General features: G+C 31.3%; 1 protein-coding gene across 4 annotated transcripts in view; it reads right to left on the bottom strand.

Annotated features, from left to right (window-relative positions):
• Positions 1–3,444: 3,444 nt before the first annotated feature.
• LOC144847949 (uncharacterized) overlaps positions 3,445–19,595 on the bottom strand; it is a 78,871-nt gene continuing 62,720 nt past the window's right edge. For all 4 annotated transcript variants that reach the window (XM_078704562.1, XM_078704565.1, XM_078704563.1 and 1 more), the window contains 9 exons: positions 19,247–19,350; positions 18,798–18,909; positions 17,917–18,050; positions 17,129–17,281; positions 14,821–15,276; positions 13,566–13,649; positions 12,967–13,125; positions 10,595–10,732; positions 3,445–6,457 (listed from right to left, as the gene is read on the bottom strand). In XM_078704562.1, coding sequence (XP_078560688.1) covers positions 6,356–6,457; positions 10,595–10,732; positions 12,967–13,125; positions 13,566–13,649; positions 14,821–15,276; positions 17,129–17,281; positions 17,917–18,050; positions 18,798–18,909; positions 19,247–19,350 — 1,442 coding nt within the window. In that variant the 3' untranslated portion in view covers positions 3,445–6,355. The remainder of the gene's footprint in view (positions 6,458–10,594; positions 10,733–12,966; positions 13,126–13,565; positions 13,650–14,820; positions 15,277–17,128; positions 17,282–17,916; positions 18,051–18,797; positions 18,910–19,246; positions 19,351–19,595) is intronic.

The raw sequence follows: 19,595 nt of genomic DNA, 5'->3' as shown, positions 1-19,595 counted from the left end.
CATTTTTCGAGAAAATCCCTGAACTATAGTACAGGGATTTTTTGCAAAATCACCCACATTTCGACCTTTTTAAAATCCAATTAATATGCACTAATATTGCTATATGTGCATGTATAGTGCCATAGGATCATCTTATAGTGTCATGGGACCACTTTATGTCGAAAAATAAAAAGGTCGAAATTTGGTCATTTTTCGAGAAAATCTCTGAACTATAGTACAGGGATTTTGTGCAAAATCACCCAAATTTCGACCTTTTTAAAATCTAATTAATATGCACTAATATTGCTATATGTGCACGTATAGTCTCATAGGATCATCTTATGGTGTCATGGGACCACTATATGTAGAAAAATAAAAAGGTCGAAATTTTGTCATTTTCGAGAAAATCCCTGAACTATAGTACAGGAATTTTTTGGAAAATCACCCACATTTCGACCTTTTTAAAATCCAATTAATATGCACTAATATTGCTATATGTGCATGTATAGTGCCATAGGATCATCTTATAGTGTCATGGGACCACTTTATGTCGAAAAATAAAAAGGTCGAAATTTGGTCATTTTTCGAGAAAATCTCTGAACTATAGTACAGGGATTTTGTGCAAAATCACCCAAATTTCGACCTTTTTAAAATCCCATTAATATGCACTAATATTGCTATATGTGCACGTATAGTCTCATAGGATCATCTTATGGTGTCATGGGACCACTATATGTAGAAAAATAAAAAGGTCGAAATTTGGTCATTTTCGAGAAAATCCCTGAACTATAGTACAGGAATTTTTTGCAAAATCACCCAAATTTTGACCTTTTTAAAATCCCATTAATATGTACTAATATTGCTATATGTGCATGTATAGTGCCATAGGATCATCTTATAGTGTCATGGGACCACTTTATGTCGAAAAATAAAAAGGGATTTTTTGCAAAATCACCAAAATTTCGACCTTTTTAAAATCCCATTAATAAGCACTAATATTGCTATATGTGCACGTATAGTGCCATAGGATCATCTTATGGTGTCATGGGACCACTTTATGTCGAAAAATAAAAAGGTCGAAATTTGGTAATTTTTCGAGAAAATCCCTGAACTATAGTACAGGGATTTTTTGCAAAATCACCCAAATTTCGACCTTTTTAAAATCCCATTAATATGCACTAATATTGCTATATGTGCACGGATAGTCCCATAGGATCATCTTATGGTGTCATGGGACCACTTTATGTCGAAAAATAAAAAGGACGAAATTTGGTCATTTTTCGAGAAAATCCATGAACTATAGTACAGGGATTTTTTGCAAAATCACCCAAATTTCGATCTTTTTAAAATCTAATTACTATGCACTAATATTGTTATATGTGCATGTATAGTGCCATAGGATCATCTTATGGTGTCATGGGACCACTTTATGTCGAAAAATAAAAAGGACGAAATTTGGTCATTTTTCGAGAAAATCCATGAACTATAGTACAGGGATTTTTTGCAAAATCACCCAAATTTCGATCTTTTTAAAATCTAATTACTATGCACTAATATTGTTATATGTGCATGTATAGTGCCATAGGATCATCTTATAGTGTCATGGGACCACTTTATGTCGAAAAATAAAAAGGTCGAAATTTGGTCATTTTTCGAGAAAATCCCTGAACTATAGTACAGGGATTTTTTGCAAAATCACCCAAATTTCGACCTTTTTAAAATCCCATTAATATGCACTAATATTGCTATATGTGCACGTATAGTGCCATAGGATCATCTTATAGTGCCATGGGACCACTTTATGTCGAAAAATAAAAAGGTCGAAATTTTGTCATTTTTCGAGAAAATCCCTGAACTATAGTACAGGGATTTTTTGCAAAATCACCCAAATTTCGACCTTTTTAAAATCTAATTAATATGCACTAATATTGTTATATGTGCATGTATAGTGCCATAGGATCATCTTATAGTGTCATGGGACCACTTTATGTCGAAAAATAAAAAGGTTGAAATTTGGTCATTTTTCGAGAAAATCCCTGAACTATAGTACAGGGATTTTTTGCAAAATCACCTAAATTTCGACCTTTTTAAAATCCAATTAATATGCACTAATATTGCTATATGTGCACGTATAGTCCCATAGGATCATCTTATGGTGTCATGGGACCACTTTATGTCGAAAAATAAAAAGGACGAAATTTTGTCATTTTTCGAGAAAATCCCTGAACTATAGTACAGGGATTTTTCGCAAAATCATCCAAGTTTCAATCTTTTTAAAATTCCATTAATATGCACTAATATTGCTATATGTGCACGTATAGTCCCATAGGATCATCTTATGGTGTCATGGGACCACTTTATGTCGAAAAATAAAAAGGTCGAAATGCGGTCATTTTTCGAGAAAATCTCTGAACTATAGTACAGGGATTTTTTGCAAAATCACCAAAATTTCGACCTTTTTAAAATCCCAATAATATGCACTGATATTGCTATATGTGCACATATAGTCCCATAGGATCATCTTATGGTGTCATGGGACCACCTTATGTCGAAAAATAAAAAGATTGAAATTTTGTCATTTTTCGATAAAATCCCTGTACTATAGTACAGGGATTTTGTGCAAAATCACCAAAATTTCGACCTTTTTAAAATCCCATTAATATGCCTTAATATTGCTATATGTGCATGTATAGTGCCATAGGATCATCTTATAGTGTCATGAGACCACTTTATATCGAAAAATAAAAAGGTTGAAATTTGGTCATTTTTCGAGAAATTTTTGAAAAATGACCAACATATTTATTGAATTATGTATTGAGGTAACATGCACAGAACTACTAATAGTACAGGGATTTTTTGTTACAAATTGCCAAATTTCCATTTTTCATTGGAACTCGTTACTATGAATGATAAAGACAATATATGTTCATCTATGTCAAAATTAAATTTTAAAAACGGTCGTAACCTGGCCATTTAAAAAAAATATATATTAGTAGTATTAGCAGTATTATATGCATAGGATATACATTCATAAACAATATTTTGTTCTTACTGTTAGCATCTGTTATCAGATATATTATTTAAAACTACAAATTTTGTTTTGATAAGTAAATAAAATTACATATTAAACAACCAATGTATTAATATACATTTCTACATAATATACAAATAAGCTACAAGTAGTTTCTATGGATAAAACTATGCTAGATTTAAAAGCACAAAGTAATTCATATTAAGTTTAAATATAAACATTTAATTTGTTAAAAACATTTAATCATTATGTTATAATCATGAGTTTGTAATTGGAGTTTCTACAGTGGCAAGTTGGTTGACTATCATTTTCATTTTGTTATACAAATTTAATGTTAATTAATTAATTAACAGTAAATAAAAATAAAAGAGCATAAACTAACAATGCAATTAATATATAATTATTGCTAATCATATGAAGTATTTAAAACAAAATAATGAATAAAAAAATGTAAATAGTATTTTAATAATTCCAAAAAAAGCGACACATGACATAAAACAGTTTAATATCGTAGAAATTGATTCATTAAAATTACAAGAATTATTGATAATATCTATAAAAATGTATATCAAAAGTTTCAAAGTTAATATTAATATTTAATACTTAATTTTTATCATGTTGAAAATGTTATAAAATAGTAGCAAGGTCATATCTAGCACCCTTTAACAGACATATTTTCCATAAATGTAAGAATTCATATATTGAACTATATACATAGACATGTACACACTATAATCTGTAAAACTCTACACTATAAAACTAGTTTGACAACAAAAGTGTGATGTGCACAAATATGGTAGTGATATGACATCATAAATCATGTCTATATATGGGCACATCACATTTTTTTTCCACATAAAGTTTGATAGTGTAGACAGAGCTTAACAACTTATGCAATTCATTTTTTTTTCTATAATACATACTTTCTTGTTAAATCCTATAAAAACCAATGTTAAATGTATCATTCCAGTCTTGGGCCATATATGGATGTCACTCCAGTCTTATGTCATATATGAATGTCATTTCAACTACAATAGTGCCAAATATGGATAGAACTCTTTAAGCAATATAGTATTTTTGTTATATAATATACATTATTTTAACAGAATATGTACAACATTTCTTTCTCACATGAACAGTTACATTTTCCATGACTTTTCATATGAATATTCATTACCTTTATAGGTCATATACACATGGCATTATAATTCTATTTGTAAGTCATTATTAAAAAGTACATGTTAAAACCAATAGGAAATATTAATTTTAATCCTAATACTCACATTATTCATCTTATTAATATTTATAATGACGATAGTACAAACTGCACTGCAGCCAATGAACGGATCTAAAGTCAGGATAGTTATATTTATAAACTTACTGATGGATTAACACATGTCTATACTTATTCATGGCACTTGGGTTAAAAACACTAAACTGCTAATGAACTTAAAATATTTATCTTCATTTATATTGTATTTTAAAATACCTATTTTTGTACAGTAAAAATATTGGAGCTGAGGTTTAATAATCCCACAATAAATATATTTTAATTACAGAATAAAAACATATATTTGGAATTACAATAAAGGCAATAGATAAAGTAATTTAAATAGCGAGGCACAATCAATTATAAAAGAACTACATAACTTTATACATGTGAGTTGTTGCTGTTCAACACATACAATATACTGTAGTAAACTTTTAATTCAAGTTAGGCCGTTAATTTTCCTGCGATTTTTAACATCATTTCCCAGTTGAACATGATATTGCCACATTAATAGAACAATTGTTGATTATATGAAAGAATTGCAGCCTACTAGACAGATCGATGTGCGTAGCTAGGCGACTGACCGACTGCCCGCTTGCACTGACCTGTCCAATAAACGACAAAGTAATGGACCTTTGATTAATGATGGTAATTTCTCTCGTAGATGGCTTCTATCGTCACGACTTGACTGCACTGGCTCATTCACTCATGTACACATGTTTAATGCTTGCCTACAGTCGTACAAGTTTAAACAATAACTAATGTTCATTTTACCAACATATAAGAAACAAACAATTACAAAGAATATAAAAATACTAGTTAAAATGCATGTTGAGTACTATCAGTTGTATGTTACATATTAATTTATTTGTTAGTTATGATGTGCCCACGTTTCGTAATAATCATGTCATTGAATGCTGTATATATCTGATAGTGACATAATTAGTCTTGAGTTAATGAAATCAGAATAATTATAAAATAAATGTCAGTATTCATGTTTTAAGTTTACCCACCTAAGCCTAAACAACTCTCCCAGACAATATTGACAGTGATTTTTATTTATAGTTTAACATGGCTGAGTTGCTTGCCTTTTTTATTGTCAATTGTCAGGATAGAGAACAGTTAGTAAAAGTAAATTCCTTACTAATGATAAACACAAGTTGACATTTTCAATCTGTGGTATTATCATCGTTCGTTAAATATGCATACTGTACATATATAGAACTAAAAGCACTGCTTGCTAAACCTATATTTGTTGTGCTAATACTTCTGTTATTGTCTTTGAGTGTCCTTGTGATGAACCATTCATAATCCTAAGAATAAAATACATTAGCTATCATTTTATTTACTTCATACATTTTATCATAAAATTCCACTTAAACATTCAATCTTTGATTAAAATCATTCAAATTGAAAATTCTTACTGAACAACATTAATTAAAACGGGAGACGAACGTATTAGAAAATATCAATATATGTTTTATATATACAGTATACATTAAGATAAAAAATTACATTTTATATACATATTACCAACTAACTACTGTAATTAAAATGCGGATCAATTTTGAGGAGCTTAGGGAGTTGTATGCTTGAAAAATACACCATATTTGAGGATCTAGGGGTTACACCCAGGATGCACTTTTACTTCATTCAATTTTAATCAATATTGGGGTTGTAGATATTGTACCTCCCTGGTAATCGTTCGCTCCGTAGTAAACTCAATAACATAATTATTCTTACAAAACTACATTTTCTGACTGCTTGACTTTACAAGATTGTTACGACTATATAAAGAGCATTGTCGGTGACATTCGATGACCTTCTCTAGTACGATGGTCTCCATTTGAAATAGTACATTCATAACCCGAAGGCAAAGAGTGATTTCAATCGCCTAATTACGTGAATAACTTCACATAATGTTTTGAAATACATTTAGACAAACCGGTAAATGAATATTGAAAATTGCTACATGTTATCTTTGTTATTACAATACTTATGTCGCAACGGCTTATGTCGCAATGGCGCAGCTCAGGCAATTGCACATTAGTGAAACCCTGTATATTATTTACTGCTTAAAAACGTTGTTCTATGCTGAGAGGGCGTGCTTGAAGTAACATCTGATATGCGATTTCAAACGCTTGACCAAGCGTTAGGATAATCTCAGTGGCAACATCCTACAATAAAAAAGAAAAGAAATAAAGAACTATGGTTTATACGATTAATTGATACTGAACTGGAACCTAACACGTAGCGAACATTACAATGAATCTTAATGGAGACGCTATCTCGCAGAGGCTCTCTTAAATGCTCGCAAAATTAATGCATAAACGTCTGCAATAATGGAAAGTAAGAAAACATACTGAAGTACACTCAACGAAAAGAAAATAAACATTTATTAAACCGTATAAGAACATTGGCCTAGAAAATGTTTAAAACTAACATTCAATAAATAATAGTAGTACTGTGGCATATAGATTAAAAATGTTTTCACCCCGACAAAAGGGTTACAACTATTTAATTATTTGAAAATTTAAATTTAATACATTACACTTTCTATATTTCTTTAATACAGATTTGTTAAAACTACGAGTGTTCTTTTAAATTTAATTAAAATAATAATTATTCACTATTTTTATGACCTATATGAAAACTACAGCATATAATTATTTGTTTAATATACCATGAAAATTGGAAAAAAAATTGATTAAAAGATCCATTGACCCAGTTGAATTAATAATGAATGTTTCTCGGTCAAATATCATTAATCAAATAATATTGAAAACCAGCGACCTTCAATCCCACCTGCTCACCCCTCTTTTACTAACATTCAAAATAACAACAATATTTCCACCAATCAGCACCACTCTACCCACACAAAGAATGATTTAATATCAACGATAATTTGAAAGGCCCAATCAATCATAAAATTAATAGGGGAAAGTATTCAAAAATTAAGATATGTTATTTCTGTATCTGTTGCTTTTGTTGTTGTTTTTCCGCCAGCTGGGATGTGTGAGTGTGTTTTTCTCCATCATGAAATTTAATACAATAAAAATATGGATTTAGAGGAGAAATTAATGAGTAGAGTGTTCATGTTCTTGCAGAGAATGATGTTAGACTAGATACAGATGCTATGCATTTCAATCTTTTTTACATTTAACATTTTATTCCATATAAAATATAAAATTGGTGACTATATTGCTTATAGATTGTCTCCAAGCCAAGGAAAGTTATCACTATGTTCTAGCAATATATGTTGCCAAATGCGAGGTAATTGTCTGGGTGAATCCAACTTAAAATATCATGCTATGTCATGAAGCATTTCAGTACTCCGGTCACTAACATGTCTGCATAAGAATGAATTACAAAAACATTCAGTTAGTTTTCTCATTTGATCATTGTTTCCTACTTTTAAAATACATGCTCCATTTTGAAAGAGGTTATAGGAAGCTTTAGTCTTAATTTTTACTAGTTTTGCTGTCAAATTTTGACCTATCTTTTGTCTTAAACTCTTTCGTTCTTCGAGCGAGGTCAGTAAGTTTTCTGATCATTAATTCTTTTAAACATTACAGATAAATAAGCGCGATTTGTTGTGCTGGCGATCGTAGCTTGACATTTATGCGTTGGCTTTTGTAAAAAGGAATATTCATAGTTTATCTAAGCAAAGGTTAAAGAAAAACATCATTAATATTGGAATGTTGATAATATCTGAAAAGTTGAGACTAATTCAAATGAATTTCAGGAACAAAAAATTTTTTTAGCGAGTAATATTTTGTTTTTAGGTTTAAATGTTACTATTGTAGTTGTTACTTTGTTACATTTAGTTTTTGATAATTATTAGGCATCACTCTATCAAGTGCAAATTATTTTTAGTCCACAACTTCTTTAAGATTGCCACACATCTGTTTGTAAGTGACAAGGTACAAATCACATGCAAGACACACATTTTAATGGGTACCAAAGGCGCCGCTGATGGGAACCATGAGAACGAAGCCTTTCTTGGAACATCTGGGGTACGTTGTCTGGCGACCTACCATCACAAATCAAACAATATACTAGGCCTATACATCTGTTGTGAACATGTAGGTTACATCCGGGATACAGTACCCTACAATGTAACATTTGTTATATTCTAATATTAAAAAGGTAGCTAGCTGATTATTCACTGTATTTTGGGTAAGAAATTAATGTAATAATACATGGTGTTGGCTTATACTGTAGTAGAACTGTTGCTGGTCTGGGTTGAAGTCTGTTACTTGCATCATGCTTGCTTAAACCAATCTCATGCTTCTAGTTCAAGTTATTGTCCATTGGTATTTTTCCAAGACGGTAGGCCTAACTATTTTTAGATTTTTATTCAATAATCTAAAGGAAAATGAAGATATTTAGGTTTGTATTTTATTAATATTAACTTTTCTTTGTTGTATCAGTTTATGTGGTATAGTAAATTGTTGGTTTAGTATGATTCCATTATTAAATCTCTTCATTGAATTGGCTCTTTTCTATGTTTGTATTGTAAGCTAATACTTTCTTGGCAAAAGTCTAAAACAGATGTTTTTTTGTTTAAATGATAGAAAATAAATCTATAACTCAAGGTTTTGCATATAATCCTAGCCTAGAATAACCCAAAGGTAGGCATTCCTATGGGTAAGAAGATAAACATTAAATACACAAGGGAAACAGAACAACATGAATACATTGTGAGAAAGGACTTATCCTGGCTTTGTTTAACTCAATCGAAAGAAACAAAAGTCAGAAATTCATGCTAAAAAATAATCAACAGTGAGTGAGATTGATTTTGAAGTTTTTAAATTCATGTATTGGTGCAAACAATTTCGACAAGTTTATTTATAAGAATGACGATTGGTTCGTTTGATGATTGTGGCAGACCGCAGACGCGATTAACAGGTGGTCTATCGTCCGTTCACATGGTCTGGGGAGAAGTATAATGTTTAAGCTTAAGATTCTGATCGCACGGAAATGACTTCAGTTCAGGGAATCAACCAAGATTGTTGGTGTCATGTCAAGGGTATGCTGCCCTCTAGGGACGATGGACATTTTAAGACTTCATGTCCATGCACACATGTTGAAATGTGTTTGGGGCTAATTGACTTATGGGTAATGTCAGATTTAAAGCACCAATCTGGTTTTTAGATCAGCATTAACGGACATGAATAGTATTAAGCTGCATTTCATAGAAACATAACTGAAGTCTGACAATTTGAATAATATTAAATTTGAATTCAATATGACATGAACTCAAGATTATCTCAAGAACAATACACTGTTAAATGTTGCAGTTTATACTTACTGAGAAAGAAAAAAAAAGAATAAATTTTGTTGGTCAAGTAATTCGTATATTTATTTTGAATAATATACAAATATAAAACACAAAAGCAGGATAAAGAAATAAAGAATGAATAGAACAAGACAAGAACCTATATACATCCACCCCCGCCCCCTCAACAAATATATTACGTTTATTACTACATAACAAAAACATTTGTTTTGTAAGAAATTAACGATAAGTGTACACACGTAACTAAAAATGAAAATGACAGCGTTTAAAGACCAAAGGTCACGACTGGCATTAATAGCACAATTATCGCCCGTAGTCTTTGATCAGCCCACTCAGTTAGTTCAGCTTTCACGATAATACTCGGTTTTAAGCCGTGAATTTATAAATTATGATCCAGATTATATATAGAAAAATTAAAATTAATGAAAATGAAGTCAATGGATTTGTTTTATCTGCGAGTTCAATATCCTTAAAAAGCGCCTGAAGGCTTTAACATGGATAGCATTTTAAGTTATTTTTTGAAGGAGTGAATGTCGCTATGTGATGTAATCAATGGTTGAACTAAGTACCGTGATACTGACTTATGACAGTCGCTGTGGGCAATCAAGCATGAACACTCGAATATAACGATTTGGCTTAATACAGAGGCGACGATACTGGCCAGGCTTTATTAAGGTTAAGAGACTTGGGTGTATTGAAGTATCTGGCTGCTCCTGTGTAGTTATCAAGTGAAGTTTGAATAAGGCCCTAGTTCTGTCATTTCGTCACCATCTCAAGCCCTTTGTAATGTAAGTGTACTAAATAGACCAAATGCTAGCCTACAATGCCAACCTGAAGGCTAGAAAACTGATCCTAATGTTTGCCAGCAGAATAGTTGCATACTACCAGTTGCAAGCACAAGGAATGTAGGCTAGAAAACACACTTTTAACTAGCCTAGAGGTGTTGCGAGAAAAGAAACACAAACGATTATAGAAAAATGCTTTGAGACAAAATCAAAATAAAAATTCTTACCACATTCTTAACGTTGAAAACGTGACAATAATGTCGATCACTTTCGCTGTCTTTCGTTATATAAGCAAATGTTTTCAAATCAATGGCGTCTTGTGCCGCGCACGAGATATTCCGAATCTCGTGTTCTGTTATCACCATCTGAAAAATTAAAATATATTTTAGTTTCTCTCATATTGATATTACCTTTACAAATATTGCAAATACTGCAAATATGTTAGAATATCAAAAATGTATTGACTTCACCCAACATACAATTATTATTGCAATTGTTATTATTATCTTTCATTATCAGTATTAAAATTATTATAATTATATGTTTCAAAGACAAAGAAAATGCAATCATTAAAAGTAATTATCAAATTATTTACTCAATTACAAGTTTCCGAGAAAAAAATTACATTATGAAATCTGAATGCTCAATAAATGCCTGATTGAGATAACTATATTTGGACATGAATTAATTGAGATTTTCCAATATGTATTATAACTTATCTTCCGTGATAAGTGGAAAAATCGTTCAATCAAGCGCGAAAAAGTTGACTTAACCTGGCCAATATTGTTCCGCGTTGTAAGTACGAGAATTGCATATTAAGGTTGGTAATTACAATATAAGGTTTGTATAAAGAAAGAAACAAGAATTTCTCATTTAAATAAATATTTATTTCCTTTAAATTCCTTTAAAAAAATGTTGAGAAGCTTAATGGCGAAATGGAAGAGTGTACGACGAAAAGGCATAGTTCAAGTCATGTCAATTAGTCTTATTGGTGTGTTTTAACTGCGCTTTTTAAATACTTTTAATGTTTTTTCCAAGTTGACATTCAAATTATTTAACATCTTTTATCTTTACTTTTCCCAGTGATTTAAATTTCAAGAAATAAAAAATCAAGAAAGTAAAAAACAAAGAACTTTAATAAAAAATATTGGACATTTTTAAATAAAAAGAAAGTCTGTCTATAAAATTGCATCATTAAAATTACTAACAGTCGTTAGTAGAGACACAGATGTTGAAATATTATTTCATATCAACTATCCCATTATAACCTCCTTAAAGCGTCATTGTCAGAGAAAATATAAAAATGATTGCTCATGATGTTATAGACGAGATCAAATTTCACCTGATGATGAGTAAAATGATTTGTCATTAATGCGATATGGCAGCGTATATGAGCGACTGATTGATTGATTGACAGGCGGGAAATTCACTGATGGATTTATGACGTAATGTAACTTCTTACCCGATAAAAAATGTTTGATTACTGAAGTGAATTTGGATTTATTCAGTGAATGTTATATTGATGATAATCTCAGTGTGAAGACTTGGTTATAGACTACAGAGGAGAAGAAGGAGAAGTGTACAGAGGAGAAGAAAGAGAAATGAGAGGCAGCATAGAAGGAAGAGATGGAATCAAAGGCATGTTTAGGACAGGGTTACCTTGGTGATCTTATCCCCTACCTTTGTTGGCTGTTCGACATAAGGAACCCCCAGGGAAGACAGAAGTAGTTGTATGTGTTGTCCACATAAAGACAAAGACTATTACCCCACATTTACACACACAGTAAAAATATTTCCTATTTATGTGTCACTCACTGATGAACTACGGTAGCACATCACACAATATGAATAAGTTACTTAAGCTCTGTCTACACCATCAAACTTTATGTGACAAAAAAAATGTGATGTGCCCATATATGGACATGATGATGTCATATCACTACCATATTTAAGCAAATCACTACCATATTTGGGCACATCAAACTAGTTTAATAGTGTAGACAAAGGTTAAGGATTAAGAGTGGAATGGAGGAAAAGGAAGAGAGAGAAGAAAGGAAAAGATGCATCTTTATATTCATTCATTAGGCATTATCAAAGGCTTTACCAGAAACCAAAGTAATGGTACACACAGAACCAACTCTCATCTAAAAACCAATGCACTACCAAATATTTAGTTAAAAAATGTTTACAGAATTGACCCATGGCCAGGTTTATCTACAAAAGCTCTGAGCTCAACAATATTAGTTACTTCTATATGATTCTACACAAAATAATTGGAATATCTTCAAAATAAAGATATAAAAATCCATCTCAAAATGATCTTTACGTTTCCTGATCTGACCCACATCTAGGTTCATCTAATATTACAAGGGAAATATCAGATACAAATGCATTTCATTTAGATGTATTTATTTATTAATGAAATATGTACATGTGCCAGAAATTAAAAAAAATAACACGTCAAAAGAAACAGTAGCCTTGTGGTTACCTTACCAACAAACTCCCTCAGTGGTTTGTCTGTGGTCACTAATTGCCTTGCAACAACTTAATAAAATACAAGAACGTAACAGCACGTCCCAGTACGGTATAAAGTTCTCACCTTCGATTTCGCATCTATGAATTTGACGCCCAAGTAGTTAATAGATAACGTGATAGTGGGAACCTTCTGTAAGCTTCTGGCCGACTTCCGTAACTTGACGCATGCATCACGCGTCGATTCTGTTCCTTTTACTTCTTTGATTAAAGTTGAGCCTAAATACTGGACAAATTCAAAGAGAAGAAACGCGTCAAATTGATGAATTAAGATGTTACAACAGGATTAGATATTGAATGATTATTCTTGTCTTCAACTAAATCATCTTTATAAAAATAACCTTATTACAAATAATGTTTATAAAGTTAAAAAACAACATTATCATCTTTGTAATTGTAGTTTTACATCAGGGAGCTTAAATAAACTGGTCAGGTGTTTTTTCCTTAATTTTCAGGTTGGACTAGAATCAAAATACTTGACTAGAGTAAAACCCCTACTTGGGGCACCCCTATTAACAAGACACAAATGAACAAGGGTAAATGCATGTTTTAACACTACAGCCAACCCTATTCAGGAGACACCTCATTTAAGGGTACACTTAGTGGGTCTTGAAGGTGTCCACTTAATATGGGTTCCACTATATTATCATTTTAACATATACTTACATAAGCCGTATAATTACAGCAGCCTTTGATTAAAACCTCAGGTTTATGTTTCCAGTCCGGTACATTGCTAGAATGCAACTTGGCCTAGACAAGAAAAAAGTGAAAAAACTTATAAAATAATGATTCGTTCCAATTTTCAAACGATTTGATTGACATAATATGCTTATCTGCAAATTACTGAACCGCGACACAAATTAGCAGTTTATGTTTGGCTAAGTTTAGTAAATTTAGAAAACGTTTAGTAATTTTGTCCCAAATGAATAGTTTTTTTGGAAAGTAATTGTTTTTTTCCCCATGAATCATAAGATTTGGTAAGAAAATAGAGTCATGTCGAAGTAGATTTTCATGATGGTGGTTTGTTTTCTCCCCACCGACAATGTAACTCAGCACTTTGAATGATTCACTAAGACTTGACAAACCCCAGTGGAAGAAAAAAAACCTCTAAATAACTCACAAACAATTTGATTACAAAATCAATTTATTATCTCTGGTAAGTTTAAAACATCAATCATATGATTGAAAATAACAACTATCAATTTTTCATTCAATTCTAATAAAATGTTATTTCAAATATCTATAAAAAATAAATTCAATTATATTTTTAAAATCATACTAGTGATACATAGCATAAAAACAATAGTATTATAATATGGGATATTAACTTTCTTTTTTTCACAGATTTTCACTATAATATTGATTCAGATTATAATTGGTCAAAAAATGTTTGTCTTGGTTAGATTGAGGGGGCTATAACAGAAATTGTCAGAAGTGTCATAAGTTTGATGTGAGAATTGTGTAAAAACCATGCATGAATGTTTTGGTTTAGCCTCTGGCAAATGAGCACAAGACAGTTATCTAAGTGACTCAGAAAAAACACTATTAAATTTACTTGCTCTATAGTAAAGTAGCTGTGAGTGAGTGGCCGAGAGGTTAAGACAGTGGAACCATAATTACGTAGCCATAACATTGGCAAAGGTTCAAGGCTCACTTGCTTAATGGTTCTGGTGGTAGAACGAGTCCTCTCAGATAAGGACTATAAACCGTAGGTCCATTGTACACATCTGGCTCATGTACAATTTAAAGAACCTAGTACATCTTTTGAGATGACTAGGGGGTTACCCCGGTGTACTAGTACACACACAGCCACTGTGCAATTGGGACTGAACCGTTTTAGGTGTTTACCACCTGTTGGTCCCATCCTTCACTAATGTATGAGAAGTTGAATAAATAAAATAATTAAAATCTAAAAACAAACCTTTTGTTCTGAGGGTAATGTTGGTAGCCTTCTGTCATGCATTGCACTATGGTGGACTCTTCCATTTGTTGATGGGTGAATATTATCATTCACTTCTGTAATAACAGGTAATACCTCTTGATAAATGTTCTCTTCCTGTAACTTTTCTAAATTACGATCATTTACACTAGAAACTGTTTGAATATTATCTGTAATGTTCGCTACTTCTATATTGGTGTCCAGTTCTATTAGTATCTCTTGAGACGTTGGTCTATTTGCATTGCTTGCTGGAATTTCTTGACATGAAGGCTGGTTTGCATTGCATGATGGGTTACTATTGGCTTCTGGGATTGATGCATTTGACTCCCTTTTTAAAGAAGTTACTTTTGAATAGTCTTTGTAAAGGTTAATGTCCAGACAAGGAGATTGGTGGACGGTCAGTTGACTGCTATCTGATTCTATATGCATTCCTAAATGCTGTAACACAAATTAAAAAAACAATCGTAATAGTAAAATAACTAAACTAGTAAATGAGAATGGCCTTAATTGCCAATGAGGATAAAGAGGAATAACTAATGATTCGAACCTGTGCAAATTATTTTACAGCAGTTGGTATATTTTGTTTACTCTTTAATAAACCTGTTTTGGCAATCATTTAGCAAAATTTCTATGGTAACCATACCATAACTGTTTATTGCATCTACTACCTCAAAAACATTTATATTGAAACTAAAGTCATACTTTACTGCAGTAACAAAATAGCTACTGCAGTATCTTCAGTAGAATAATGTTGACATGGTACCCAACACAGTTAAATATCATTCATATTGAGAAATATTTCAATTAACCAATATGATGCCATACAATGTGACAGCATAGTGACACATATAAAAAGTAAATACATTTTACAAATCAGTTAGGTATGCTGAGGGCCTTCAAGTCTGACAAAACACATCTACAACCCACAAATAATTTGCCAACAGACTCACCAATGACATTTTACATAATTCTCATCAAATATAAATTTAGTTTTAAAACAAAATAGGAAACAAGAATCTTTCCATTTTAATTTGAAATGTAATAATATAACTTGAGATATTTTGTCACCGGAAAACTACAGCGTATCACGTTACGAGCCAAGTAAGATCGGTTGACGCGTGAAGGCTCGAGGGCGCTTTATCAATAACACAACTGTCTAAATGAATGTTAGATGTTGCTAATGTTGTTGCTATGGAAATATTCATCATTACAAAAATATTTTTCTTATTAGATAATCAACTCCTTCATGATGTATTAGTTTCTAATTCAAATTCTAATAATTTCATGTTTTCTTATCATTGAGATAATAAATGTAGATATCAAAATGTTATCAGCTTTGATAGGACTGTATAATAAGTAAAGATTTTATATCTAGGGTAATTTACCAAAATAATTTCTATTTATAGATACTCATTAATGTATTGGGTTGTACTTTTTGACACTAATTCCAAACACATATTTGATTATTAATATGTAATAATAATTCAGGCTTATAAAGTGCATCATACTAAAGGCTCAATTGATTAATAATAATATGTTTGGCTTATATAATGCATTATGCTTAAGATTAACAATAAAACAAGATTCCAGGAAACTAAAAGTTAGTTTTTAAAGCCAACTTAAAATTGAAGTTGCCCGACAGGATAGAAATTGGAAAAAATTGGAAGACAATGGCCGTATTCACCAATCACACTTAAGTGAGAAACTTCCCTTAAATATTAAGTGTTTCACTTAACTCAATAAATATTTCCCTTAAAGATGTATTGTCCCCCAAAAACATGAAAAATGAAGATTAATTAAATCAGACTTTGAATAGGTTATTTTGTAGTTTTAATAAAGTGAATCACTTCCGTAAAAAAAAAAACGGGGAAAAATAATGTTTTCACATATAAAATAACATGATAAATGGTTAAATTCAACCAAAAATTCATTGGCTGGCAGCCAATTTGACCATTTTTTGCTTTAAATTCCAGTTTTTTCAGGTAAATACATTTTTTTCGATCTAATTTTTGGTCGAGGTCAATAACTATTAAGTGACATTAAAATGGCATATTCAACAACAAAAATTGTAAAAAATTATTTTTCAGGGGGACAATACATCTTTAAACAGCTACTTCTGATTTTGTTTTTATTTCAGACATTTGATGACAAAACTTTTTTTTAAAACATTTTCTGTCGATTGTTCAGCACTTAGAGGCAATTTGCACTATATTCAATTATATTATTTATTATACATATATTATGTATTATCAATACCATTATCACTATCACTATTATTGTTATAACTTACAAGATCTGTCGGTATTGCAAGATGGTTTTCAGTACTTTTATCCGCTGTTTGTAACTCATTACTGTTTATTGCATTTGAACAGGTATACTTTCGGTTGTTGCCTAACGATGCAAGGATTCTTTTCCTGTGACCAACCATGTTAATTTTCAAAACCTGAAAACATTTTAAAAAATATTAGTCTTTTAAAAAAATACATATAATATAATAAATATAATTGCACAGATGAATAAATTGTACTAATGAAGGGCTAGTGTTGCTTGAAAGCTCTGATAATTTTTCTGGCTATTTTACTTTATCGTTTTGATTTAGCTTTTTACTTATTTTATTTTGTATCTCCATTGAGATGCAGCCACAGATAACCACAGCATTGTCATTTTACAGTCATTTTTCTTTGGATTTATAATAATATAATATACAATGCAAAAGAGCTAAGTACAGGTGGTACATGCTACACTTTTATGTATATTTTTATATCCAACAGCGAGCACAAACTGGCCAATTACAGGATGGATAAACTATTTTAAAGTTTATCATGCTTATAAACTAAGTCTCACTTGAGGCTTAGGGAGTGGAGTTAAAAGAGTCGTGAGTTACAACCCTGGCACTAGGTCAGGATTGAACCCTGGATGGATTGGAAGGCAAGCATGTTAACTACCAAGCTACAGCTCCAATATAAGAATACAAAGTAGAGGCAATGTAGAGGGAAAAAAGTAATCCACATGGGCTTGAGGTTGGTCCCTTGTTAGAGGTTCTAGTGTACAGATTGACAAATTGAACCATCTACCTACATTTACTAACTCAAACTCCCACAGCTGCCTAGCCCTGTCCATTGTCAATATTCCGCTGTCTATAAAGGTTGATATGTAGTCAATAAGAAGCAGACTACGTAGCCATTCCTGCAGGTTGAACGAATCATCATCACCTACAAAATGGATAACAAAATGTATCTAAATGGTAAATATTATATGTAAAAACACAGGTAAAATTGAATTGAAAATTCATAGGGTAGAGCTTCGGAAAATTTCTCTTATACATTATAAAGTATTTGCCACTGCAGCACAGTCACTCAATCATTATCACATATCTACCTCTTCACCATGACATGTCAAAGGTCAAACTGGTTTGATTAATCAGGTTAGATATGTTTCCAATAATAAACACTCAAGACAATCAAGAATGAAAAACATCTTCATGTTCAAAATGACAGGTAGGCTTGAGAGTGACGCTTAAGGCAGAAAAACAACATTTAATCATCACCTCTTTGAAATAATCATAATAAAGTAATTAGAATTTGATTTCTAAAAGTTTCAAATCATGAAAAGAATGAGGTCAAAGTTCACTCCAGATTTACAGAACAACATGAAGTACATTGTTCATAAACGTTCGACCAATCTCTATCTGTCAGGCTATCAATCGCTTATTTTAAGACTGCTCTGAAAACTCGCCTTTTTAACTCTTTTTTTCTCATAGTTTTCTGATTTCTTTTTAAAAGTGCATTGAGGCTTTGCTAAATACGCTATATAACTCCCACTTATTATTAATAAATGTAAGTAGGACCATACAACTATTAAAAATATCCACTGTTGAATTGAATATTTACGTAGTGGAACTGTAGGAGCGCTTTATTCAAAAGGCACTACTTTTTTAGTAGCGCACTATGAGACTTTACCTATAGGTTTAATATCTTGAAGTTGCTTCGTGGCTGCTAATATTATATTACGGTGCTGAGCATCTAGAATACCAATGTCTTGTAAATCTTGGTCTTCCACAATATCACCACCCTGAAACATATACAAAACAATCAATACATTAATTCATTCAATCAGTCAGGTAAACTAAACATACTGATTAAAATAAGCTTTATTCAAAAAAGAAACCATAATGTGATATCAGTAAATTTCTATATAGCGCCCTCAATTGAAGGAACACAGTCCTGATAACACTTCAGGCCTAAAGCTCTGTCTAGACTATCAAACTTTATGTAACAAAAAAATGTGATGTGGCCGTATATAGACATGCTGATGTCATATCACTACCATATTTGGGCACATCACACCTTTTTTGTCAAACTAGTTTGAAGAAAAAAGTGTAATATAACTGAAATTTTATTAAATTTACCATAAAGTCTAGATTATCAAAACCATTAGCTACCATGGTGTTCTCATATTGTTGCAAGTTGAGCGTTTCAAGCCAACCACTCACACTCAAAGCTGGCATCGATCCTGGAAATATTTACAAATACAAATTTTAATTTTATTTACTTGTATAAAGTTATATAAAAGAAAAAGAATGTACCCCTAAATGAAAAAAATAATATGTTTGGGTGAGCTTTGATCGTTATACTTTGTGAACCACAATATACATTATAAAATTCCTTTAAATATTAATTTAATTTATTTGTTTGTATCAAGTTATTTAAATGAAAAAGAATGTACTCCTAAATTTAAAAAAATAAATAATATGTTTG

The sequence above is a fragment of the Antedon bifida genome, chromosome 7 (assembly GCF_963402885.1).
Source record: "Antedon bifida chromosome 7, ecAntBifi1.1, whole genome shotgun sequence".
Classification (NCBI taxonomy): domain Eukaryota; kingdom Metazoa; phylum Echinodermata; class Crinoidea; order Comatulida; family Antedonidae; genus Antedon; species Antedon bifida.
Note: the sequence above shows the minus strand (reverse complement) of the source record. Positions and strands in the feature narration are given on the sequence as shown.